This window comes from Rhinoderma darwinii, chromosome 1 (genome assembly GCF_050947455.1).
Source record: "Rhinoderma darwinii isolate aRhiDar2 chromosome 1, aRhiDar2.hap1, whole genome shotgun sequence".
Lineage (NCBI taxonomy): Eukaryota > Metazoa > Chordata > Amphibia > Anura > Rhinodermatidae > Rhinoderma > Rhinoderma darwinii.
This window is the reverse complement of record NC_134687.1, coordinates 38,844,404-38,871,519: the sequence shown is the minus strand read 5'-3', so window position 1 is coordinate 38,871,519 and position 27,116 is coordinate 38,844,404. Positions and strand designations below refer to the sequence as shown.

General features: G+C 43.2%; 1 protein-coding gene across 4 annotated transcripts in view; it reads left to right on the top strand.

The window, feature by feature from the left end:
* The window catches only part of TBC1D14 (TBC1 domain family member 14), a 92,462-nt gene that overhangs the window by 31,903 nt on the left and 33,443 nt on the right, over window positions 1-27,116 (top strand). For 3 of the 4 annotated variants that reach the window (XM_075857763.1, XM_075857772.1, XM_075857781.1), the window contains 2 exons: window positions 15,153-15,273; window positions 26,910-27,028. In XM_075857763.1, the coding sequence (XP_075713878.1) occupies window positions 15,153-15,273; window positions 26,910-27,028 (240 nt within the window). Of the gene's footprint in view, window positions 1-15,152; window positions 15,274-22,466; window positions 22,718-26,909; window positions 27,029-27,116 lie in introns of those variants that run through there. The other variant, XM_075857791.1, reaches the window with a different exon arrangement.

Genomic DNA, 27,116 nt, shown 5'->3' with positions numbered 1-27,116 from the left:
TGGTTACGTAAACATTTGATGATTTTCCAAGCGGCAAACTTCATTTATCGGTCTGCGCTGGAAAGGTGACAAAGTTCATTTGTTGTATAACTTAGACTTTTACCCCATGCACTTGTGTTGTAGATGGATCTGGGAGCACATCTGTACTAGGCCATATTTATGCAGACCACTTTTCTTTGTTTTTAACTTGGCCATTCCTCGGACTTAGAGCAGGAATTTATTAAGACTGGCCTTTTAATACTAGGAGCTGACCTTGATTTGCGCCACAATTAACGCCACTTTCTGGTGTACATTATGGTAAATTTGTCAGGCAATGGGTGGCCCATCCCCTACCGCTAAACTCTGCCCGCTTTTTAGTGCCGTGAGCTGCAGATATAGCACAAAAGTCAAAATTGTTCCTTCAAATTGCAACTTTTGTGCCGTTTGCATCTTCTCTACACCTTCATTATGGTGCCAGGGTTTGTCACCCATGCCCAATCCAATCCATGACCCTTGGGCCAACTACCACATACCTTGTTTGCTAACAATGCGCCTTCTCTAGTGAGGGAAGTCCTGCACAGGTTCCCAACGCCAAGTAGCAAAAGGTATTGGAATAGCCAGGCCCAGTCTCTCTAATGGCCTCATAGCTGCCACATGGTCGTCGTCTTTGTTATGTATGTCCTTGAAGGAGAAATACCAAAAATATTAAATATAAAAAGCCTTGCAAATTGTGAAGTAAACAAGCTGTAGCTCCAGTTTGTGGCGGTCGTCAAAATTTCCAGAATTTTAATTGCATCTAGACGACACAACTGGAAGAGCAGACCTCAAACTGTATGAGACTAGAAACCTCTCCCGCAAAGTTCCTATTAATTGTGTGGTGAATATTCAACATAGCTGTAAATCTGTGGTGTTCTAATGTGAGCAATTGTAAAGGAAGCAATTCCAATAATATTTCTCACCAGCTCCTAGGAAAGGTGCTAAATATTAGATGTCCAACCGCCAGGGTCTCCACCGATGGCTAGGCAGGGGGACCCAGATAAGGAGGTGTTGTGTTTAGCTGTGGCCACGTTTCTGCTCCAGGGAGGTATGGAAACAGCTGAGTTATAGGAAAGATGCATTTGATTGAGAGGGGTTTTGGACAACCCCTTATGTACCCCATTATGGGGGGACTATTTTAGCCAAAGTTGGCAGCACGGGACTTTGTGGTTAGTACTGGGTTCGAATCTGACAGCAACCTGAATCCTCCCCCACTGCTTTCTATACTTATCACCTAGGGGGATCCATATTGTGAAGTGGGGTCCAAACTAAACACTTTACATATTTCATATAATTTGCATAATTATGTATAATTTTTTCTTAGTAATCGTTAGCAAATCTCAATCCATATAATGAATGGACGCAGTGTTCTGCATAAATATACGTACAATATATATTTCACGTCACGCTGATGGATATAAGCCCTGTGGATTGTATCTGCTGTAGCTGGAGTAATAGCAGTAGAGCGCTCGCTGTTTCCATACACACGGCTTGTTTTTAGCGCTTGGCTTGGGAGATTATCCACTCTTTACTGAACTTGTATACGTGACTGGAGCTTCACTGGTAACTAAACATGGTATTTACCTTTCTGTTCATTTTCTATTGAGCGTGCTTCCACGTGGAGGTGGGGATTCTGGAAATACTTGTACCATGTGATGAAATACACATCCTCACATAGGGTTCATGCTATAGCTTGTCTGTAGTACAGTATGGTTATAATATATTCAAACATATTATTCATAATGTAAGGATTCGTTTACCCTGATGGTGGTGAAAAGTCGCTGCTTTTTTAGAAATAAGTTGACATTACTGCTATTATAAGGGCATTCCCTGATTAAAGGATGGCAAAATCTCCTAGTAATATCTTGCCGTTGAGTCTTGAAAATCTGAATGCCAACCTATAGCACAGCTGTAGTGGCCGTCATATGACCAAGAAATAGACGTATGTCACTTTTCTTTTACTTGTCTCCTAGGCATTTTGAGCTATGAATTTTATTGCCCATTCACAGCCAAAGTAAAAGTTTGGCCCCATTTACATCACATTTTTGCCATATGTTTGGCATATAAACCTGGAAAAGCTACCGATGTAAAATGTAGGCTGTGACGCATTCTAGGTTTAAAAGGCATTCCGCGCGGGGTATGGTTTTCTACTCTATTTTGGGGTATGGCTTTACTGTTTTTTTTTTGTTTTGTTTCCCCCCCCCCCCCTCTTGGTGACACATACATACATACATACATACATACATACATACATACATACATACATACCACACCCGTCAAAATGCCAGGTTTTTGTCATGTCAAAAAGTCAGTCCAAGATGAATAATTTCAGAACATTTAACCTATAAGCTGTACAATGGTATTGAAGAACAAACTGAAATCTTTTTAGGGTGGAAAAATAAAAAGAACAAAAATAATGTGATTGCATAAGTATGCACACCCTTAGGCTATGTTCACAGGCTTAGTAAAAAATGTCTGAAAATGCGGCGCCGTTTTCAAGGGAAAACGGCTCCTGATTTTCAGTCATTTTTTTAAGTAGCCTTTTTCGCTCCGTTTTTGGAGCGTTTTTTTCAAAACGGCCGAGTAAAAAAAAAAAGTGCCCCTTCTGAACAGTGCAGTTTTTTACCATTGAAATCAATGGGCAGATGTTTGGAGGTGTTCTGCTTTCGATTTTACGGCCCGAAAATCCGCAATGTGAACATGCCCTTAAACGAATACTTTGTTGAATTACCCTTCGACTTTGAGAGCATTCAGCCTTTTTGGGTAGAAGTCTATCAGCATGGCACATCTTGACTTGGCAATCGTTGCCCACTCTTCCTTGCAAAAGCGCTCCAAATCTGTCAGATTGCGAGGGCATCTCCTGTGTACTGCCCTCGGGTCACCCCACAGATTTTCAATGGGATTCAGGTCTGGGCTCTGGCTGGGCCATTCCAAAAATTTGATCTTCTGGTGAAGCCATTCTTTTGTTGATTTGGAGGTTCTGCTTTGGGTCGTTGTCGTTCTGAAAGGTGAAATTCATCTTCAGCTTTTTAGCAGAGGCCTGCAAGTTTTGTGCCAATATTGACTGATATTTGGAATTGTTCATAATTCCCTCCACCTTGACTAAAGCCCCAGTCCCAGCTGCAGAAAAACAGCCCCAAAGTATAATGCTGCCTCCACCACGCTCCATAATGCTGCCTCCACCACGCTCCATAATGCTGCCTCCACCACGCTCCATAATGCTGCCTCCACCACGCTCCATAATGCTGCCTCCACCACGCTCCATAATGCTGCCTCCACCACGCCCCATAATGCTGCCTCCACCACGCCCCACTGTGGGTATGGTGTTCTTTTGGTGATGTACAGTGTTGTCTTTGCGACAAACATACCTCTTGGAATTATGGCCAAAAAGTTCAACCTTGGTCTCCTCAGACCATAACACGTTTTCCCAAATGCTTTTGGCAGAGTTGACGTAGGTCTCTGCAAAACATAGCCGGGCTTTGATGTTTTTCTTTGTTAGAAAAGGCTTCCGTCTTGCCAGCAAACCCCACAGCCCAGATATATAAAGAATATGAGAGATTGTTGTTACATGCACTACACAACCAGTACCTCCCAGAAAGACCTGCAGCTCCTTTATTGTTGCTATAGGTCTCTTGGTAGCTTCCCGGACTAATTTTCGTCATGTCTGCATCAAGTTTTGAGGGACGTCCAGTTCTTGGTAATGTCATTGTTGTACCAAATGTAATCTACTTCTTGATGACTGACTTTGTTCCATGGTATATCCAATGCCTTGGAAATTCTTTGGTACCCTTCTCCTGACTGATGCCTTCAACAATCCGATCCCTTTGACAGAGTTGTCAGTTTGGTGCCCCCCCCCACAACCTCTTTCCCGACATCTCCTTCCCCCTCGCCATGTTTGTTTTCTCTACCAATCGACGTGTTATTTCTTTTCCACATTTCTTTTTATGTAACTCGGGCATAAAAACATTTGTACATTTTACAAGCAATATATTTCTATACAGAACACCAGAATAGTGCTCAGTAAATAAATACAGCCCCAGAACCAAGCTCAGTACATATATACAGCACTAGCACAAATACAGCTCAATTTAGTGCAACCGCTGCCGTATGTGTTTGCACTAAATTGTTTCCAGCTCCCAGCATGGCCTGAACAATGGTAAAGATATGCTGGGAGTTGCTGTTTCACAAAAAAAATCATATCATAATCATACCACCCATCATCTCGCTGCAGATCATACAGTGACTACAGTACTGATTAGAGGCAGAATAAAAATTTACATTCAGTGACTCACCGGTGACGTCTCAGATTCTAGTTCTTTTTCTCCATCTGGTCCAGACCTCTATGATGACTTCTCCCGGTCACAGCCCATTTCTGCAGTTTGCCGCTCAGATGTTTTCAGCTTCTCACTTTTCCAACATTTCTACACCTATGAACAAAGATAAAGTTCTCATTATACCACACACTAGACACCTAATTATAATCGTGCCATACACTGCACCTCTAACTATAATAGCACCATACTCTGTGTCCCACACACACACTGTGTCCCCTGTAGATAGTGCCTGCCATAGAGCCTCCTGTAGATAGTGCCCCCATATAGCCCACCTCTGTATATAGTGCTCCACATATAGCCCCCCTGTAGATATAGCCCACCCCTGTATGTAGTACTCCAGATAGCCCACCCATGTGTATATATAGTGCTCCACATAGGGCCAGGGCCCCCCCGGTAGATAAAACCACCCCCGTAGATAAAAATAACAAACTATTCAATGTCACCTTAATCCTGTTCCCACGCCGTCCGGCAGCAATGGAGGCCTGCTCTCTTCTGCGCAGGTCTCCTGGGGTTGAACTGGGAATGACATTCCCTGTCAATCGGCGCTTTTTAACTACGCAAGCGGCACAAAGTATCGTGCCGCTTCACTCCTAGAAAGGCGCTGAAGGGCCGGGCACAGAACGTACCCGGCCATTTATTGCTTCTAGTTGTACCTGTATCCTATAGACGCAAGTACAATTATAGTGCAGGAGGGGTAGGTGCTGGCGCCCCCCTCGAAGTTGCGCCCCGAGCACATGCCCCAGCTACGCCCATGCGTTTTGATGTGTTGTAAGCTCTTTACAGACCATGGCTTTTCTGTCACATGCAACAAAGATAATGTCTGGAAAATCCTAATAGAACATCTGAACTTTTATATGGGGTTACTCAATCACTTTAAATAATGGCAGCTGTGTACTGACTACTATTTAACATGAGTTTGACTGGATAATTCTAAACACAACCACATCCCCAATTATTAGAGGGTGTTCACACTTATTCAACCACATTATTGTAGTTTTGTTTGTTTTTTATTTATACTCAATGATTTGAGTGTTTTTCAATGGAATTGTACAGATTATGGGTCACGTTAAAGGTGGAAAAAGTTCTGTAATTATTACTCTTGAACTGATATTTTGACGTGACAAAAACCTGGCATTTTAGTGGTGTGTGTGTGTGTGTGTGTGTGTGTGTGTGTGTGTGTGTGTGTTTTAACTATATTTAGCTAAAAGCACAATCTTTTGCCCTGCATCTGTATAATTGACTCTGTATACATTTTAGCATGTACATTGAGAGCTTTGATTTGGTGATTTGTTGTGGGATTCTCCCTTTTTAGACTCATTAGCTCACATTTACGATGACTGGTTTATGTTCGCATGTCAGATTTGCTTATGGCAAATTCGAAGTGTATTTACAAGAGGATCCACGACACAAATCTGAGGCTGACACTGATTTCTGCCATGGATGTGCAGTTGATGTGCTGCAGATCCGCACAAGGATTTGCCCCAGTCAAATGTAGCATAGGGCTAATCCTTGGCCTTTCTACGTGGAGTTTTCTAGAAGAATGAACATGCTTATTCTTGTGGGTTTTTTTTTTTTTGGTTTTTTTTGTGTTTTTTTTTTCCTGCAGTGCGGACAAAAAAAGGTGCAGATTTTTTTTACGGAGCATGTGAAGAGGAAATCCATCCTGAACTCAATGTGTGAACAGGGTTTAAAGGAGATGGTGTAATTTTCACTGTCTGAGAGGCAGAAAAACGGATCTTTACTCGCTATGAGCAGATGTAGATTTGCGACAAAATGTGATCTTTAGGCTTCGTCATCCTGGAGACTACACCCAGTTTTCTTGTGCAAACTTTGCAAGTAATGAAAAGTCGCAAATATGTGTGATTTACAACTTGTTCTGGTCAATGTGGGCCAATAACTTTTATATTTACTAATAACCTCCATTGGTTGTGATACTAATCTGCTGATTGCCGTAGGTCTGGTTGGATTGTTGAAAAGTGCGAGATCAAAGTTTGCGAGAGAAACGATGTAAATGCAGGCTTGTCACCCTCCTCTAATAAGCTATTAGTGTAATAAGCTGTGTGTCAGAGAGCTGTAACGTAAGCCCTTATAAAGGATGATTTATAAGTCTTAAAATTTTCCTAGGTGTGTACTCCATTTCCTGACTTGTGCATCAGATTACATGTGCGATGACTGTGGTTCAACTCTTATTCCAATCGTCCGTGTTTCCCTAAGCTGTAACTAGATTCTTGTGTATGAACATTGATATTGTATATCCCAAAAAGATGTTGCTATTTTTGTGGTGAAAAAGCTGTGATCACGCCGCAAAAAAACGCAAATCACAAAAAAAATTAAAATCTTATACTTACCCAGAATTATGTGCTTCTTTGTCCAGGCCGGCCCTTGGCATGATGTTTCATCCCATGTGACCGCTGCAGCCAATCACAGGCTGCAGCGGCGATCACATGGGATGAAACATCATCCCAGGAGGCTTGTCCGCAGGACGTCAGAGGGTAAGTATGGGCAGCTTCCCCCCCCCCCCCCCCCCCCGCTTGTTTTCCACCGTGGACATTCCAGCCGAAAAACTGCACCACAATTTGGTTAGGTTTTTCGCCCGGAATTCCCTGCAGCCGCCAGGGCAGATACGCTGTGTATTTTTACACAGTGTATCCGCCCTGTGTGAACTTACCCTTAGGGCAGATTCAGACGAACGTTGCGTTTTTGCGCGCGCAAACAACGCAGCGTTTTGCGCGCGCAAAAACCATTTGATAGCTGCGTGTGTCATCCGTGTATGATGCGCGGCTGCGTGATTTTCGCGCAGCCGCCATCATAGAGATGAGGCTAGTCGACGCCCGTAACTGTCCAAGGTGCTGAAAGAGCTAACTGATCGGCAGTAACTCTTTCAGCACCCTCGACAGTGAATGCCGAACACAATATCGAGAAACCTGTTAAAAAAAAAAAAGAAAAAGTTCGTACTTACCGAGAACTTCCCGCCCGCTGCCTTGGTGACGCGCCTCTCGACATCGGGCCCCACCTCCCTGGATGACGCGGCAGTCCATGTGACCGCTGCAGCCTGTGATTGGCTGGAGCTGTCACTTGGACTGAATTGTCATCCCGGGAGGTCAGACTGGAGGAAGAAGCCGGGAGTTATCGGTAAGTCAGAACTTCGTTTTTCTTTTACAGGTTCATGTTTATTGGGATCGGTAGTCACTGTCCATGGTGCTGAAACAGTTTAACTCTTTCAGCACCCTGGACAGTGACTATCTCCTGACGTCGCGTACCGGAAATTTTTTTGCCGGGTTTGGCCAAAACGAGTTCGGCCGAACCCGGTGAAGTTCGGTTCGATTGTCCGGGTTCGCTCATCGCAAAGACACTCCATTTGGATGTTTGGAAACAGAAAAGCACGTGGTGCTTTTCTGTTTACATTCATCCTTTTGACAGCTGGTGCGCTGTTTCAGTCGGTTCGCACGGAAGTGCTTCCGTGCGACCTGCGTGGTTTTCACGCACCCATTGACTTCAATGGGTGCGTGATGCGCAAAATACGCGGAGATATTGAACATGTCGCGCTTTTTGCGCAGCTGACAAACGCTGCGCAAAAAGCACGGACTGTCTGTACTGCCCCATAGACCGAATACACGTTCGTGTGAATCCCCCCTTACAATGAAAAGATATGGTTATAAGGTGCGACGCCTGCGGCCTCATAATAATGTCATAATGAGGGTATAGCGATAACTAGGTTACGATGATACTGATCGGCTCTGATCAAGGCCAAGTGAAGGTTGAAATCCTCAGTCTCTGGTATTTGTTGCAGGTAAGCAGCGATTAGGCTGATTGACATGCTGCGGATTAAACAAACGCACAGCAGGTCAATTTCTGAGCGTTTTTTCTGCAGTATTTAACCTGGGTGTGGATTTTAACAGCGCAATAATACTGAAATGGCACATTTTTTTTATTTTTGTTTTATTTTTTTTAAAATTAATTTATCATTGCGTTATTTTAAGGCCTCATGCACACGACTGTAGCCATGTGACCGGCCGTGATTTTTGGGTCGGCCGGCCAAGGAGTGTCAGCCGTGAGCCGCCTGCAAATTGCGGCTGTGCACATGGCCGCGGTCATTATTTTCAATGATCCCGGAGCTGTGAAACCACGGTCGTGTGCATGGCCCCATAGGAATGAATGGGGCCGTAATTCTCCCGTGGATTTTCGGGGGAGTTGCGGCCGCAAAAGCACGTTCGTGTGCATGGGGCCTTACAGTCCAGGTTACACTTGGGCTGATGGTATGAGCACTTGTCACTTTTGTTAAAGGGAGTCACCAGAAATTTCCATATCAAACTAGCAACAGAGTAATATAGTGTAGGCTCACCTGAATGTAACGTTTCCTTTTTTTCACATGGGTGCCTCCTTTTGAAGAGAGAATCACTTTATTCAATATATGCAAATGAGCATTTTGGAGCAACGAGGGGGTCACCGGTCCTTCTTTCCCCAGTCCTTCGCTCCTTCCCTTTGATTGACATGGGCCCGGCAGTGTAATAGGCGAGTTCATGCCTGACCCCGTAGTGTCCTGATTGTGCGTGACATTGCTTCATAATTGGCACATGCGCAGTACATCCTTGGCGTTTCACTGGTCTAATCGCCAGTACTGTGTGCGTCGATTTATGAAGCTGAGGCGCGTATGTGTTCAGGAGACTAGTCGTTTAGGCGTGAACTCTGCTATTACACTCCTTGGCCCCTGTCAATCAATGAAAGACGGGGATGGACTGGGGAGAGACATAGCATTTTGGTGTAACGGTGACGCACTCGTTGCTCCAAAAATGCTAATTTGCATATACTGAATAAAGGGATTTTCTCTGCAAAGGTGGCACTCGTGTTTAAAAGGTAATAAATGTTATATGAAGGTTAAACCAATACATTTTCCCTAAATGCTATAATAAAGAATGATAATCAATATAGCCCAAAAATACAAAATCATTTATTTAGACACAAACACTTGTAGAAACCATTTTTAAAAACACAGTACAAATAATTGTACAAAAACAGGACCGTGTATTCACAAAAGACCTGGTTTGATATGACAATTTCTGGTGACAGACCTTTTTATCATCAATATTTTCCATTCTAACGATCCTCGCATGTCTAAGGCCTCATTCACACGACAGGGTCCGAGTGTCGGCCGGGAAAATCGGCCATTTTTGGCCGATTTTTTTTTTTTTTTTTTTTTTTTTTTTTTTTTTTTTTTTTTTTTTCCCTCCCCCAGCCGGTTTGCATCCGCTCCGTTCCGGGCCGAGTTGCCGTTTTTACCGGCCGATTTGGACCCGATTTGCATCAGTTTTTTTTCCCTGTCCGTTTTTAAAATCTGATGAATTTCATTTAAATTTGTTGCCACACATAGCCCCTTGTAGATAATGCCACAGCCCCCCTGGTAGGTAATGCCACCCAGCCCCCTGTTGGCGATGCCACCCAGCCCCCTGTAGGCGATGCCACCCTGTCCCCCCTTCCAGGAGAAGTCACTGACTTCAATGTCCATATATGGACAGTGTAGTCACTGACTTCTCCTGAAGAGGAATTCCCTGCCACAGGTCGGGAATTCCGCTTCAGAAGTGAGTGACGTCACTGTGTCCATATATGAACAGTGTAGTCACTCACTTCTCCTGTAGCGGCATCCCCGGCCATAGAGTCGGGGATTCCGCTGCAGAAGTGAGTGACTTCGCTGTGTCCATATATGGACAGTGTAGTCACGCACTTCTCCTGTAGCGGAATCCCCAATCCCCATCCGGGGATTGGAGATTCCGACTCCTACAGCGAGCAATAAAAGACCCTCCTCCTCACATGCACTGTGAGGAGGAGAGAGAGCGACGGTAGACCCGGCCATCACTCGGGACACATTCCGGTGATGGCCGTGTATTACCCGGCCCCATAGACTTCTATGGGAGCCGGGCGGCCGGGCACCCGGCCGAAAATAGAGCATGTCCTATTTTTTGACGGCCGGTTTTCCCGGCCGTCAAAAAATCGGTCGTGTGAATAGCCCCATTAGGGGTCTATTATTCCTAATGCAGCCGGGTGCCGGCCGATTTATGAACGGCCGGGAAACCCTGTCGTGTGAATCCCGCCTAAGGTATGCACTACAATAGTCAGAGTTTCCATGGGCAAAATCTGCAGATTTCTTCCGCAGATCTGCATGTAGGCAAAATTCTGTGCGGAAATTTTCAGCAGCCTATGAATGGGGTTCCAGAAACTCCATTCACGTGTGTTGGATGTGGGTTGTTAGAATTGACACAGGTTTCGGCCTGGAATCCTCAATAAAATCTGTCAAACCCCAACATGTGTGAACGGGGGTATAACCGCTGGGGGCCTTAGACCCTGTTCACATGGAGTATTTTGCAGGTAGATAGTCTGCCTTAGAATTCCTTCAGGAATTTTGAGCCAGATTTTAAACTGCATGTAGTTTTCTGCTTTGTTTGAAACTACTGCAAGGACCGTGACCAAAAAAAGTCGCTCAATCGAGCACCGCAGGATTTTTTTTTTCTTTGCTTCCCATTGACTCAAGAAATAATGTGCTGCTTTTTTCCCCGCGAGCGGCCAAAAGCCGCCCATGAAAAAAACCTCTGCCTCCCATTGAAATGAACGGGGGCTATTTATGGCGCTGATTCAGACGTGGTTTCCGCTGCAAAAAAAACTGGGAACTGACCCTTACATAGAGGTCGGCTTAACACTTGTTCCTATCATGTGTATGGTCACATTTAGATCTGCTTTCTGGTAGATGAGAGATTTCAGTTACATCAAGACTTGCCCGTACATAAAGCAGTTACGAAATGCATGGTTTTACCGCAGTTTGTTGCAGTTTTCGACCATTCGTTCGGAAAGTCTTCAGACCCTTTCAATTTTCTTCACATTTGTTATGTTGAGGCCTTATCCTAAAATAAAAAACAATTCAATTCAAGTTTTTTCCCATCATTCTGCACTCAATACCCCATAAGGACAAAGTGAAAACACCTTTGCTAATTTATTGAAAGGGAAAAACTAAAATATTGCATTGACGTAAGTATTCAGACCCATTACTCAGGTTTTGGTTGAAGGAACTTTAGCAGCGATAAATCTCCAGTTTTCTTGGGTATGATTCACTAAGGTTTGCGCACCTGGATTTGGGGCTTTTCTTCCATTCTTTGCAGATCCTCTCAAGCTCTGTCAGGTTGGATGGTGATGTCGGTGGACAGCCATTTTCAGGTCTCTCCAAAGATGTTTGATTGGGTTGAAGTCAGGGCTCTGCTTGGGCCACTCAAGGATATTCCGACTTGTCCCTAAGCCTCTCCTGTGTTGTCTTGACTGTGTGCTTGTTGGAAGGTCAACTTTCGGCCCAGTCTGAGGTCCAGAGCACTCTGGATCAGGTTCTCAATAAAAATATCCCTGTTTTTTGCGCCATTCATCTTTCCCTCAACCCTGACCACTCTCCCTGTCCCAGCCAATGAAAAACACCCCCACAGCATGATGCTGTCACCACCATACTTCACTGTAGGGATGGTATTGGGCAGGTGATGCGAAGTGCCTGGTTTCCTACAGACATGATGCTTAGATTTCAAGCCAAAAAGTTCATTCTTGGTTTCATCAGACCACAGAATTTTGTTTCTTAGTCTGAGAGTCCTTTAGGTGCTTTTTTGCAAACTCCAGGCGGGCTTTCATGTGTCTCTTTACAGACCGAGGAGAGGCTTCTTTTTGGCCACTCTGCCATAATGCCCAGATTGGCGGAGTTCTGCATTGATGGATGACCTTCTGGAAGTTTCTCCCATCTGCCCACAAGATCATTGGAGCTCATCCAGAGTGACCTTTGGGTTCTTGGTCTCTGCTCTTACCAAGGCTCTTCTCCCCCAATTAATTAGTTTGGTGGGACGGCCATCTCTAGGAAGAGTCCTGGTTCCAAACTACTTCCATTTAAGAATTATGGAGGCCACTATGCTCTTGTTTCTTTTTCTACAGTCAGTTCTTTCCTCCTCATGGCTTGGTTTTTGCTCTGATATGGATTGTCCGCTGTGAGATCAGGGGTGTGTTTTTCCAAATGATGTCCAATCAAATGAATATACCACAGGTGGACTCAAATCAAGGTGTAGAAACATCTCAAAGATCTAGAGAAATGGGAGGCCCTCAGAGCTAAATTTCAAGTGACATCGCAAAGGGGCCTGAATACTCATGTCCAGCCAAAATTAGAATTTTTCATTTTTAATAAATTTGCAAATATTTCTAAAATTCTGTTTTCAATGTCATTATGGGGTGTTAAGTGCAGAATGATGGGGGAAAAACTTGAATTTAATTTTACCACAAGGCCGCAACATAACAAAATGTGAAAAGTGAATGCACTGTACATGTATTTCATGTGTAGAAGACTCATTGCCAATACTGCCATTTTTTTTTTGCCATGCTGTTCCCGGCTATGTGGCATACAACTGCTGTGTACGGGGAAGCCCAATGGATCATTTTCACACACTGACTAGATTATATCAGTCTGGTTGGATAGAATTAGACAGAAATCTGTAAATGTAACCCTAGGGTGTAATCACATAATGTGGTCTAATGTATTTTACCCCAATTTTTACTAAATAGCTGATATAGTGACTTTTATAGTATGGACTGTGACTTGCTCGTCTGTTTTTATGATCGTCCAATCGTTTGCTAGATTGAAGATTTTTTAATTTCTAACATTTTCTGATAGTAATCGCCTAGTTATATAATTTCCCACTTTTTTATTTGTGAATTGCATAAAAACCTATGTTGGAGTCCACGGCTTCCTGTATGTTTCCTCTTATCCCTTTCTTAAAGAACATGTCTGCTTTGGAAAATTCCTTTTCATTAGACCGTTACCAGCAGCGATCAGCTGTAATCTGTGGGAGAAACTAGAAGCAAGTGTTTACTTTCCCTGCAGCGCCACCACAGGGGAAATGAAGCATTACACAGTTCACATTAAAAAGTAAATGGACTGTCCAAGTGATTCATCGACTCCACGTGTCATCTAGAGCAAGAGATGCTTTTTGTAGCCACTCTGACTATACACTTCTTCTCCTGTGCCAACCGTTATCTTGGTTTAATGCAGTCGGTGGCACGACCTGCCCAAATTCCCCTCGCCTTTTGTACTGAAGACTGAATTCCTTAAAGCTCCACCACCTCTTTCCCTGCACTGCTACTAACACAATGAATTCAGCTGCCAAGGAAAGAGGCCAGTTACTTTTAATATTGCGGAGCTCATTAAATCAAGACAACAGGCAGTTTGTGGGGAATACAATAATCGCGATTGGTCGGGTGGGGGTATACACTTTCTGTGCGCAAGAGAATTTTTCGGTTTCGGCCTGAATAACTCTTCAAAGGGCTTTACCATCATGACCAGCGGTTATCGAACCCACTGACCATAAACTGACCACCGTAGGTCTGGTAGCTGTACCAAAATGTCATTTTGCATAGCACCCATTCAAGTGAACTTCTATGAATCTGCACCAAGAAATACTGCAGAGTCCTGCAGGGTCTTTCAGAGCTAAAGCCTTTCTTTGCTGTGTCTCTGCACTTTGGTTAGTATGGAGGGGTCACGACCAATGGACCCCATTCTCCCATGATGTCAATATGCCCTAATAGAGCTCATGGACAGCGGTTGTCCTGGTGGGATGGTGGGACAACACCTTCAAGCCGTTTTATAAAAATACTTAGTTCAATTCCACACGGAATGAAATCTCATACTACTCATTATTGTAGATATTTGTAAAACTATAGGGAGCTGGAACATAATATGTAGCATTAAAGAATAGACCATAACAATGACGTTCTTTTGGTAATTTTCCATCGCGTCATTGTGACGTGGTAGCTGCTGCAATTGTGTCCCCCAGCTGTTTGCAGACCTTGAAATACCGGTTTTCTGACAAAATAAATTTTGGAAATGATACACATATATCTATCTCTATCTCCTATTATACATGAGCTGATACATATCGGATATTCATTGTCCCAAAGGTTTTGTTCAGTACAGTTGGCCAGAAACCTAAATATCCTGTTAACAAACCAGAAGAAAGTGACACTGATATCTAATGGCATTGGAATAATGTTCATGTTTAAAGGGAATTTGCATCTACGTTTTATCTGGTCATATAAACATGTAAGAAAAGGACATTGGTTGAGGTCTGTGAACTCCAATCCCCTCATTCCCAAAACAACGGGGACGTGCCATATTGTAGAGCTGGATTCCTGACCAGAACATTTCTGTCTCGACTTGTATTTATATTTTTGGACATTTCGGCTTCAGTGGGAATTCTGTTACTTTAGAAATTAACACTTTGAATCCTGCCACTGTTAACGCCCGAATACGACCTAGAAGATGACTCAATGTGGAATTTCCCTTTAAGAACTGTTATCTTGAGTTAATTTTATAGTTACATTAAACCAGTATCTTGTAATATCGTTACTGGTAAGTTGAGCGGGGATGGGGATTTATTCTGGTCTTTTAAGCTGGCCATACACATGGGATAAAAGTCAGCCAAAATGGCCGACCATCGTTTAAAATGAACATTTGCGATGGGCGACGGAAGATTTCTGTCTGCCGAACATGTGACTGGCCGGATAGGAAAATTTGGGCCGTGGTAGGACAAAACTGTATTTCATGATCGGCTCAATTTAGACAATCATTTGCCTTGTTGCTCTAGCCCTATTGAGGTTGTTTTTTTAAAAAAACGGACTCCCTGATCGGCCACTTTAGGGTCTCCTGTTTCTGAGCGCATTGCGTCCGGTCATAGTCTTACGTCTATTAGAATAAGGGAGTGAGCCATAGCTTATCTAATAACTTTATCCTGCCTTTTATAGGAACATATTTGCACGGAAGAAGAGCGTCCAAGTGGAAAAACAGGATGACATTGGATGGAAATTATTTGGAAAAGTTCCTCCTCGTGAAACTCAGCAGAGCAATCCCCAGAAATCACAAAAGGTATTTGTCTCCAGTTTTTAGGATTCCTCTTTGCATTTCCTGCTGTGTGTGTGACCTCTGGTCTCATGAAATACAAGGAAGTCAACACCACATGATCCTGTCAGGTACCCCTCCAAGTACAGCAGATCATCCCTGTTTAGTGCGGGTTATGTTTTCCAAAATATTAGCACTTCTGCACATGTGGCTAATGAATATTCTCATCGTAGCTCACAAAAACGTAACGTTATTTCCACCTTTACAAACACATTTTCTTGTTACGCCAGTGCATTTAAAATAAAATACTGAAGATACTTTGCAAATAGTATGAATTAAAAAATTGACCGTTTAGTGTTTGCAGCTCCTATATAGACCTTCTGTGTCTCCATGGTTACAAACTACAAACCCTGTGTAGTCTGATCCTCTTTCATACTCCCTTCCATCTGTCCCCAACTTCTTGGTAACATACAGGGGCGAAACTAGGAAAGACTGGGCCCCATAGCATACTTTTGACTGGGGCCCCCTCTCTGCTGGGTATCGCACAACCCCCCCCCCCTTGTAGATAGTGCCTCCCTATAGATTCCACCACACAGCGCCCCCTATAGATATCCCCATACACAGCCACGTGTAGATAGCGCCATACACCGCCCCCTGTAGATAACGTCTTACAGCCCCAAATCCCCCCTGTAGATAACGCCACACAGACCCCCCTGTAGAGAACGCCACACAGACCCTCCCCCTGTAGATAACGCCATATAGGCCCCCCCCCCCAAAAAAAACTGACTATAGTTTGTCCTACAAAAGAGATGTATCCCCTATCCACATGCTATAGCGGTAGTTACGACACTGGTAACATACATACGGTAGCTTGGCAGGAGATAGGAGATAGATGAAAGCGTATGGATATAGAATTAGACTGCGCAGGGTTTGTTTTGTCTGTCAATAAGGGAGACTCAAAGTTCTGCATAGTGGCTGTAGACCCAAAACGGTAAGAATCTTTTAATCAACACTATTTGTAAGTTGTTTATGGTGCATATGGGCAGGGTTGTCTAGATGGGATTTTAGGCAATGTCCTGTCTTGTACAGCTCCGGACCAGCAACTCCAAACGGATCCACAGACGGGACTCCGCAGACACTAGAGGGAATATTTTATAAGTTTTTCTCAAGGAGCATCGCCTTAAGTCTTCTCCTTAAGGCTATGTTCACACAGAGTTTTTTTGCAGGCGGAATTTCTGCCTCAAATTTCCGTTTGGAAGTTTGAGGCAGATTTTCCTCTCACTGCACGCCGACTTTCGTGGCGTTTTTCGCCTGCGGCCATTGAGTGCCGCGGGCATAAAAGCCGCAAAATACGCTTTCTCTGCCTCCCATTGAAGTCAATGGGAGGTCAGAGGTATAAAGGCCCGAAGATAGAGCATGTCCCTTCTTTCTCCCGCGAGGCGGTTTTACCGCTCGCGGGAGAAAACTGCCCCCGCCTCCCATTGAAATCAATGGGAGGCATTTTCAGGCAGTTTTTGACGAGTTTTGCGGCGTGGTTTCCGTGTCAAAAAACTTGTCTCAAAACTCTGTGTGAACATAGCCTAAGGGGAAACCGTATTCCTAGTGGGAAAAGTCCTCTCGATGTTTTGATAAACTCTAGTCCATAATTTTTAGGAAAATCTTTAAGCAGATAATCTTGTAGCGCTCTATATTCACAACGGTAGAAGATACGGCTGGATAACACAATGTTCATGTTTATGATTTTCTTGGGATTGGTCCTGCACCAAGGGATAACATTTAAAGAACGCTTCATGATGGTTCATGAATAAACTCCAATAAACGGCACGTAGTCTGTGCTGCCTCAATTATTAATGCGTCTATTCCCGGTTCACCTAGCCGCCTGTACGACGCAGCGCTGAGATCTGTTTCCAGATGCCGGTGCTTAAAGTGCTTGTCAAGTTTAGAAAAGCCATTCCTATACACCTTTATCAGTGAATTTTGAGTTAAAGGGGTTTTGAGTTATTTAAAAAATTGGCCACTGTAGAAGGGAAGCAAAAAAAAAAAAAAACCCCATTGTTCAACTCACAGATCCCAGTTATTCCAGCGCCGCTGCGTCGTTCCTTCCCGCCGCTGTCTTTTGACATCGCTGCAGCGATCGCGTTGGTATGTGGGCATGCCATTGCTGCAGCTATGTCAAAACAGCGGCGTGAAGGAACGGAGCGGCGGCGCCGGAATAACGGGGATCCGTGAAATGAGCAATGGTGCATTTTTTTATTTTTAAATGGTTTTTCTAAAACCGACAACCCCTTGACACTAACCAGGTTCTAAACCGCTTCTTGCTGCAGCTTTACGTATCTTATGAGTACATTTGGAAGCTGATGGAGCAGAAAGGAATCCGTAGGCGATTGGATAGTTGGAATATTCCTAAAAGCAGCATTCTGGTTATATGTATATGACCCATTGATGCGGTTTGTCTCAAACTAATTCTTTACATTTGGATGTACAGACGCCACTTCATCTTGTGCTTTTTCCAGGATCTCGCATTCACCACTTGCATACGTCGTCATAACCTGAGGACTCTTTGTATCTTAAAAGGTTAGCTCGCTAGCACAGCTGCCCTAAAGAACAAACACATTGTACACATATTGATCATAAAGGTTACTTGTCAATCACTGTGCGTTCAACCCCGCTCTGTTATTTGCTTTCTGATACTGAGTATACACTAATGTTTGCTAGTATTGTATGTACCATTTGCCTTCTATAAGAAGTAAATGGTCAACAAGGTAAATATACCCTCCAACTGTGTATACAACTCGGCAGAAGGCCTGTATATTAAAGTGAATGTTCACACTTGACCACAATTTATTTATTTTTTTTAATGTAAACTGGCAAATTTCTCAATATATCTTTTATAATGGTTGAAGTTCTGTTTTTTTCTGATTTCCGAGCTCCATAGAGGTAAACATTCTGTATACCTGCAGCCACCACTAGAGGGAGCTCAGGAGATTACTGCATACAGTTTACTGCATACGGTGGTGTATAAACTCCAGCTCCCCTTAGTAGTGGCTACAGGCAGCCCAAATTTTATTTAACCTTTGTTTATGCAGTGAATTTGGAACTCTCTAACGGAAAATCTGAGCTTTGACCATTCTAAAGATATATAAGGAAATTAATTGGCACACCATGTTTTTATTGAAAAGGTGGACTTGCCATTTAAAGTGAACCTATCCGGTCTAGAGATCAAATAAATTCAGCTTTAATAGAGCTCTGTACGCCCCAGACAGAAATACTCCTATGCAGATTTGTAGGATAGGCATTGCAATGTACCTGTTAAAGAGAAGCTCCACGTAAAATTAAAAAATTGGCATGTATTAGTAAGTTAGAAGTTTTGTAATTATGTTCAAAGATGACAACTAAGTTGCCTGTTCTTCCTGTTGTCACTTTTGCAACAAAAAATTGTAAAAAAATGTCCACTACAAAACAAGAAAAAAGTCTATCTCTTCTGGAGAACGTTTAGTTGCGTCCATTCTTGTTGTTGGGGGCTAATGGTTGTGCATTCCTTATAGCCATCATTACTCCATTATATTCAACATAGAAATGACTAGTCTTCTATAAATGTACTAGAATTCCTAAAACCTCCTGGTGAGATTATATATTAGGAATATAAAGTCTTTGCTTCTGGGCTTTTGCTATGATGAGCTTTTGTATTTCCAATGTACGGCACGTCACCTCTCACAGTATGTTAATAATGTGCAGGAGAATCAGCAGAAATGAACTGAAGGAGTCTTAGATGAGGCATAAAAATAGATCTATACAAGTTGCAGACCTGGTTAAGCGAGAGATGAAGAAGCGGCAGGCATCTTTAAATAAAGCTGGTATATTGACGGACACCGATCCTCTAGTAGTTAATAATTGCATTGTGTTTTCTTTTTAATGAGCTGCTTCTTAGTTTCCCACAAATCTTTCATCTGGAATGTCCAAGAATTCTTGGGGTTCTGAGATCCAGTTGTCCTAATAGGTGCTATGCATATTACTATGGACAGACGTACATCAAAGTAATGACCGTGAAACGTGTCTGGACACACATGAAGCATATTAATGTTTCAATACACGGGCTATGACTCCGGATATCTAGTCCCCTGAATGTGTATCGCTGATGGCGCTGTTTTTGGCGCAATTTGAATACATGTAATAAACATCTGACATCGTCATATTTAATATTCACTTTACTGTCTGACCCAATAGTAAGCTTTTTAACATTTAATTATTAAAAGTTGCATTATTTTATTTATTTTTTAAGGCTGGGTCGCTATATGCCCTTTTTAGTAAATTATCTTGGGTTTGGAATCCATTCCCTTCCCAGGCTATTTTTGTTTCCCAGAGTATGTATTGGTATGAACTATAAGGCCTAGGTCACGCAGGTTTTTTTGGTGCTGTTTTTGACACAGCAGCTGCATTGGAAACCGCGCCAAAAAAATGCCGAAATCGCCTCCCATTGATTTCAATCGGAGGCATTTTTTTTCTTTTTTTATTCCCGTGAGCAGAAGAAAACGCTCACCAGGAAGAAAAGTGACATGCTTTTCCTTCAGGCGTTTCAGTCTCTGACCTCCCATTTGGCAGCAATGGGAGTCAGAGAAATCTGTTTTCGCTCCGTTTTTTGCCCGCAGCGCTCAATGGCTGCGGCCAAAAAACGTTGCACGAAGTGCAGGCAGCCTCAAAATTCATGGAGGAATTTTGAGGCAGATTATTCTGCCAGCAAAAAACTGTGAAACAGGGTCTTAAGGGGAGTTCACACAGTTTTTTGACGCGGAAACCGCGCCACAAAACGTGCCAAAAAAACGGCCGAAAATGCCTCCCATTGATTTCATGCCCTATCTTCGGGCGTTTACGCCTCTGACCTCCCATTGACATCAATGAGAGGCAGAGAAGGCGTATTTTGCGGCGGTTTATGCCCGTGGCGCACAATGGCCGCAGGCTAAAAACGCTGCGAAAATCGGCGTGCAGGTAAAGGAAAATCTGCCTCAAAATTCCAAACGGAATTTTGAGGCAGATTTTCCTCCTTCAAAAAACTCAGTGTGAACCCACCCTTAAAGTACAGGCTCCTACATAGAAGGAAAAAAAACAAAAACGCCTTAAATAAAATTGGATTTATTTGATTTAATAGAAACCATATGACAAACTATATTGCATGTGGCCTATTGATAGAATAGGTAATGCACTTTTTTTTACGATTTTTAAAGGTTTCTGAATTTAGGAAAAGGGGGTGAGAGTATGTCATAAAACAATACAAGAACCATTGCTAACCTGACAGATCCCCCGGTGTTTCAGCGCAGCCCCTTCGGTGCTCTCTGCCGGTCTCTGTTTACAGTGCCGCAACATTTACGTGCCCACTGCAGCCAATCACTGGTCTCAGTGGTATATGCCACAAGACCCTTATGGCCAGTGATTGACTGTATACCCACATGAGGGCTGCAGACACCTAATAGCTGCAGCACTGTAAACAGGGAGCGGCGGGGAGCACTGGAGCGGCTGCGCTGGAACGCCGGGGGATCTGTCAGGTGAGTAATGGCTTTTATTATTTAATGGCACCCCTTATTTCCAAACTCCGAAAACCCAGTTAAATTACTACCGTAAATCAAAAATACACTTTTGGGGGGCCCCCTCCAGATGTTTTGACCTGGGTCCTCCACAATCCTTTAATCCGGCCCTCGGTAGGAGCCCTAGTGATGACACCCCACACTCAGACATTTGTGGCATATTATTAAATTGATATGACCAAGGATTAGCTCTGATTTCTGCAACCGATTTGCAGTGTAATGAGAGACGGATCAACACGTGGAGTCAGAGCGTTCGCATCAGTAAGTGACGTCCCTTAAATCCACACTGAAAATTTTCGCTATGTCTGTACAGACTCGCAGTCTCCATTAACATCAATGGGAGGGGGATTTCAGTGCAAGAACTGGCTTGAAATTCTTACCCGTGTGAACAGCGCCCTAGAGTTCTGCTGTGCTTAGTTCTGTGTGAATGAATTGTAGGCTGCAGCATGACTCCCCACACATATGGATAAGAAAAAGTTAGATCCCCCAGAAACCGCAGCACGTGGGCTGTATGTGGAACTGCCATGTCCATGTACAAGAATGGCGTGACTTCTGGGGGGGGGGGTTCAGACCCATTTTCTAATCTTGGACGACCTCTCAGCATTTTATAGACCAAATATAGCAAGGTATTTTATGGAAAGGTGACAACCACAGTGCACTATAATAATAATAATAATAATCTTTATTTATATAGCGCCAACATATTACGCAGCACTTTACAATTTAGAGGGGACATGAAACAGACAATATCAGACATTACATAGTGACAAAGTTCATTTACAATTCAAAACAGAGGAGTGAGGACCCTGCTCGCAAGAGCTTACAATCTATGAGGAAATAAGGGAGACACAGTGTAACAGTGTTTGTTCTGTACATTGGTCCAGCCATTTTTTATACACATGGGGTGGTAACATAAAGCTGCATGAGCCGGTCACCAGCCAGTATCCGTGTATGACGGACATGAAGAGAAGGAGTGTTACGGAATCTTATTCTGATGACTAATCTAAATGGAGGGCCATGGAAAGGAGTCAGATTAGGGAATGTTATAGGCCTGTCTAAATAGATGTGTTTTCAGGGCACATAAGCACAATGCAGGTAGTCACATGGTCCGTCACATGGTCCGTCACATGGTCCGTCACATGCAGCCTCCAGACATTGTTACTTCATATTCCTATAACAAATATAATGCAAAAAAAAAATGTAGCACTAATTCGTAACGTGGGAAAGGGGTAGAGTATAATATAGATGAGAAAAAAAACAGCTTTTAAAATTAGTTTTAATTTGTCTATGTATTTTATCAATCTAAAAAGACACAATATATATAAGTAATGTTTTTTTTTTTGTTTTTTTTAATGCGTAAATCTAACAGTATGGTGGTGTTTTACAGTCTTAATTATATTTACATATGTACTTCCGCAGTATAAATGTGACCAGAAATCTCTATATAACATGTACTATTAAGTGCGTGGTCCGGCTTAGCTTATGTTCTCCTTATTCGCAGCCTGGGAGGAGATTCCCATCAGGTAATGAGATCTCTGGAGACACCTGCCATTGGTGTGTGTCAACGTTATCCTATAGCCAGGCATGTGTGGAGATGCTGGAGCGAGTTGATTGGATGTATTGTATCTGCAGTTGATAAAAATGGCTGTTGCAGGCTGTTCGCCCATCTCCCAGCACTGTGTGCTCGTTGGAAGAAAGCAGCTGCCAGCAGGGATGCACGTGATGGGCCTCTGAGGGCAGCCTGGCATGCAGTTCTCGCTTCTCCAGTCTCCCTTGTTATGGGATTACTAGGATGGTTCAGGTGCGGCTGCTCTTTTAAATGCTGGGGGCTTATTGTGATGCCAGTCCGGATGGGGCAGCAGGTTCGGGGTCTCTGAGGGACTGCAGCTTTCATGGTGAGTGAATGTGCAGCATCACCAGGTCTCTTACTTCCGAGGTGCAACGTTTCCCGTGGGACTCTGTGGATGATGCCCTATCAGCGAAGCGTCGCCTGGTGTGCCCGGTGACCTTGTAGGGTCTACATGCAGGCAGAGAAACCCGGCATGGTGCATTCTCTCTTTTACATTAATGCTTGGTTATTTGCTATGTATTTAGAACTTTCTTGCAGCAATTTTATCCTGAGGTTGCGTTGTGTTTTCTGACAATACATAGACAAATACTGGTCTCCTTTTAATGCATTGGCTTCTTTTATGCTAAAAAGGTTGCCGAGTGCGTGTATACGTGAAGGGGGTTTTTCACTTTTACGATCCATTACAGGAATCTTTCCTTTATAACATGTGCATTACATTGACAGGCCTCTTGTATTATTAATGAAAGTGGAAAGATGCTGATGGTGCTCTGTTCCATGGTGTACTGTCCAACCTGCGTGGTGCTGGATGATTGAGACTCTGTACTAAGGTTCCCCCTGAGCCATTTCTTTCAGAGTTTAATTTAGATATAACTACCTGCCACCAATACTCTTTTTAAAGGAACCGGTCACGTTAAAAATACACTCCAGTCTGCGGGCAGCATGTTATAGAGGAGCTCAGCAGGTGTGTGTATATAATATATATAATATGTATCATTTGTAGCCAAAGATTTAGTATAACTTGTAATTTATTCATTTAAACCTCTGCTTCTTCTGAATTTAGGAGTCCAGTGGGTGGTCCTAATCACGGACCGCGATCTCTGTATTCACACTCCTACGGAGAAGGCTCTCAATCACCGGGTAGGACCGCCCACTGGACTCCTTAACCCAGAATGAGCAGAGGTTTAGATGAATGAATTGAGTTATTCAGAATCTCTTGCTACAAAAGTTTTTATATCCATCTACTCCGCTCCTATTGCTCTATAATATGCTGCCCGCAGATTGGAGTGTATTTTTAATGTGACAAGTTCCCTTTAATGCTGGTTTGTTAGTCTTATGCACACTCCTTCATATACTAGAATCTATATACAGGAGGGCTGAGCCTCTGCCTATCACTAGCCAGGGGATTACTGCGGCACAACAGGCGCCACAACAAAGACCAGCGTGTTCCAAGTTGGCCAGGCCTGATGTGCGACATATATAGTTCCAATAATAGAATAAGGCTGTGTTCACAAACTCTTTCCGTTCATAACCGCAGTCAAAATGTGCAGGATCTGTTGTACGGTGGATACCAATGATGCCCGATGGCCCCATTGACTTATAATGGGGTCCGTCGGGGGGGTTCAGTCATGGTTTCCGTTCCCTAATTACATAGACCTTTTTTTGTTTGTTCTTGGTACCTTGTATTTTGCTTTCCTGTGCTATTCACAAAATCCTATGTTTGAGGATTATTCGTAACTTTGGTAAGTAAGTGGATGGGAGCACCCACAGATCCTGAGAACAGCAGTAACTGGCCTCTCTGTTCCCAGGGTAGAAGTTATTAAAGATGCCGTGTCACCTCTTCTGACATGCCTTTTTTTTTTTTTTTTTTTTTTTTTTTTTTAGTAAATACTTGTATTGTATAACTATTTGGAAAAATGTTTTCTTTCTCTGCATTGTACTGTTCCTCTGTTATTCCTCCTAGAAATTTGACTTGCCAACTGGGCGTTGCCATTCTCCTTGTCAGAGGGAAGTTTCCTTACAGTCTTACTCTCAGCACTGATTGAACATTATCCATCTGTGTAGAGACAACCCCCCCCCCCCTCCACCCAACTGGTAACACCCAGTTTTTAATTTATTCATAAATTTCTAGGAGGAATAACAGTGGAACAGCACAATGTAGAGTAATAAGAAAAGATGCTTCCAAATAATTTTACGTGTAATACAAGTATTTACTAAAATAGGCGTATCAGGAGAGGCGACTGGACATCTCTTAAAGGGGTTTTCCAATAATCCTTATTTATCACCTATCCACATGATTGGTGATTCATGTCTGATCGGTGGAGGGGCCGACCACTGGGTCCCCCACCGATCACAACAACTGGCTTACCTTGCCCTCCCTGGGAGCCCCATAGGAATGGAGCAGTATTGCACTTGCACGACTACCGCTCCATTCATTTCTATAGGGCTGCCGTGCGCTATCGTCCCCTTTTTAATGGAAGGTGCGTAAACGGTCAACCAATTAGCCAACTATAATGTATCTAGTCGATATGCTATGAATGTCTATTGTGGAAAAAGTCCTCCGGTCCTGAGCCCACACAATACGTGGTGTGTACTGGCTGTACAAATAGCGGACACTGGCCTGAAATGGCTGGGATCAAGATAACTCTGGTCCAAGCCATTTACCCCTCCGATACCCAGGTTGATATCGACCACAGCTAGACAAAGGGAGGGGACTCCTTCCCCGCGACTAAATAATGTGCCATCGGGCAAGGCTTAATAGAATACAGATAAAGGCAATACACTGCAATCCATAAGTACTTCATGAGCGATATAAGGATCGCATGGTAAAGTCCCCTAGGCAAAATATATATATATATATATATATATATATATATATATATATATAATTTTATTTATTTATTTATTTTTTAAAGAGAACCCTTCACCTGCCCATACATATAATGGGCAGGGCTGCACAAACCCTGGGGCACTTTACATTTTTTTTTTACGTTATTTAGATATCAGTGTTATATTTGCCGCCCGATATTTAAAGAACCCCCTGAACTGTCAAGGGAGCGTATTACTATGTCTGTGACACTGTCCAATCAGCTACTGTCTGTGTTACAGCTAGAGCTGGAGAGGAGAGAGCGTGTGCGCGCGAACACTCACTCTTCAGCTGTCGGCAGACAAGGACAAGACTTGTACTTGTCTGCTGAACTGGCAACTGGGCGTGTCACTGCTACGGACAGTGGGAGAGGAGAGCGCTCTCCTCTTCAGCTATTGCAATCTTGCGATAGATCACAGTCTTGTACTTGTCTGCCGAACTGGCAAGGGGGCTTGTCACTGCTACGGACAGTGTAAGAGCTAGAGAGAGGAGAGAGAGTATGCGTGCTCTCCTCTTCAGGTCTTGCGAGAGATCAGTCTTGTCCTTGTCTGCCGAGAGCTGAAGAGTGAGAGCGTGCGCGCACACGCTCTCCTCTCTCCAGCTCTTGCTGGAACACTGTCCGTAGGTGATTGGACAGTCTCACAGACATAGTAACACGCCCCATTGACAGTTCAGGGGGTTAGTTAAATATCGGGTGGAAAATATAACGACACCGGTATCTAATAATGGAGGAGGGTTAGAAAGAAATGTAAAGTGCCCCAGGGTTTGTGCAGCCCTGCCCATTACATGCTGCACATGTATGGGCAGGTGAAAAGTTCTCTTTATTTAAAAAACTCTAATTTTATATATAAAAAAAACTAAACTCATTGACCCACAGAAGTTAACATGTCATTGTAACCTCATGGTGAACGTCGTGTGAAAGAAACCCAATGGAATAATTTTTTTATTCTATTTTTTTTTTTCTCCAGTACATTATATTGTATATTAAATCGTACCGTTAAAAACACACTCGTCCTACAAAAAACAAGCCCTCCCTCATACGGCTATTTCGACTGAAAAATGCAAAGTATGGTTCTTAGAAGGCAGGGAGGAAAAAATTTAACATTGTCTATCTCCAAGGGGTTAATATTGGCTTATCCATTACTTACTGACATGCAATTTATCAGTCTGCCTGGATAGGGTTTTTCCTGCTGTAATACATTGATTTATTAGGAGCCACCACTGCTAAACCTATTCAATACGATACAAGATTTGCCTTTGTCATCCTTTTTTATCTTTGTTCAATGTTTCAAATCCAACCAAGGATAAGAATACAAAGTACTGGATACAAGTATTTTAGCATAAGATTGGACTCTCTCCCTATGGTACTATGATCGGTTTTATTATATAGTAGTTCTCTTGCCGTTAGACAGCACTTTGAGCACTGCTACATCTACAGTATGAGTAATGCATTTGCTTGCATCAGTCCCCTATATAGTAGCAAATCTGTTTCCTCCCTATGAATCACATGTATACTGAAAAAGAAAACAAACCCGGCTAGGTTTATTATGATGGGATGATACATTGCCTTTATAAATGTTTGGTGTCGTCTGTTCTGGTTTATCTCCGCGCATTGTTGATGGTTTATCTGAATTTTCTGCCTTTTTGTTGTAAGGAATATGAAGACAGAATTGGGCGAGCTCCAACGTCTCCATCCCCAAAGCAGAATGTGAGGAAGAGTCTGGTGTTTGAACCTCAGTCCACTACAGCCCTTATATTGGAAGACCGGCCCGCGTGAGTACACCATCTTCATGTGTTGTGATGTAAGGACTGCTGTAAACTATTAATGGCCGTAAATCCACTACCAAAAATAAGCAAGTGT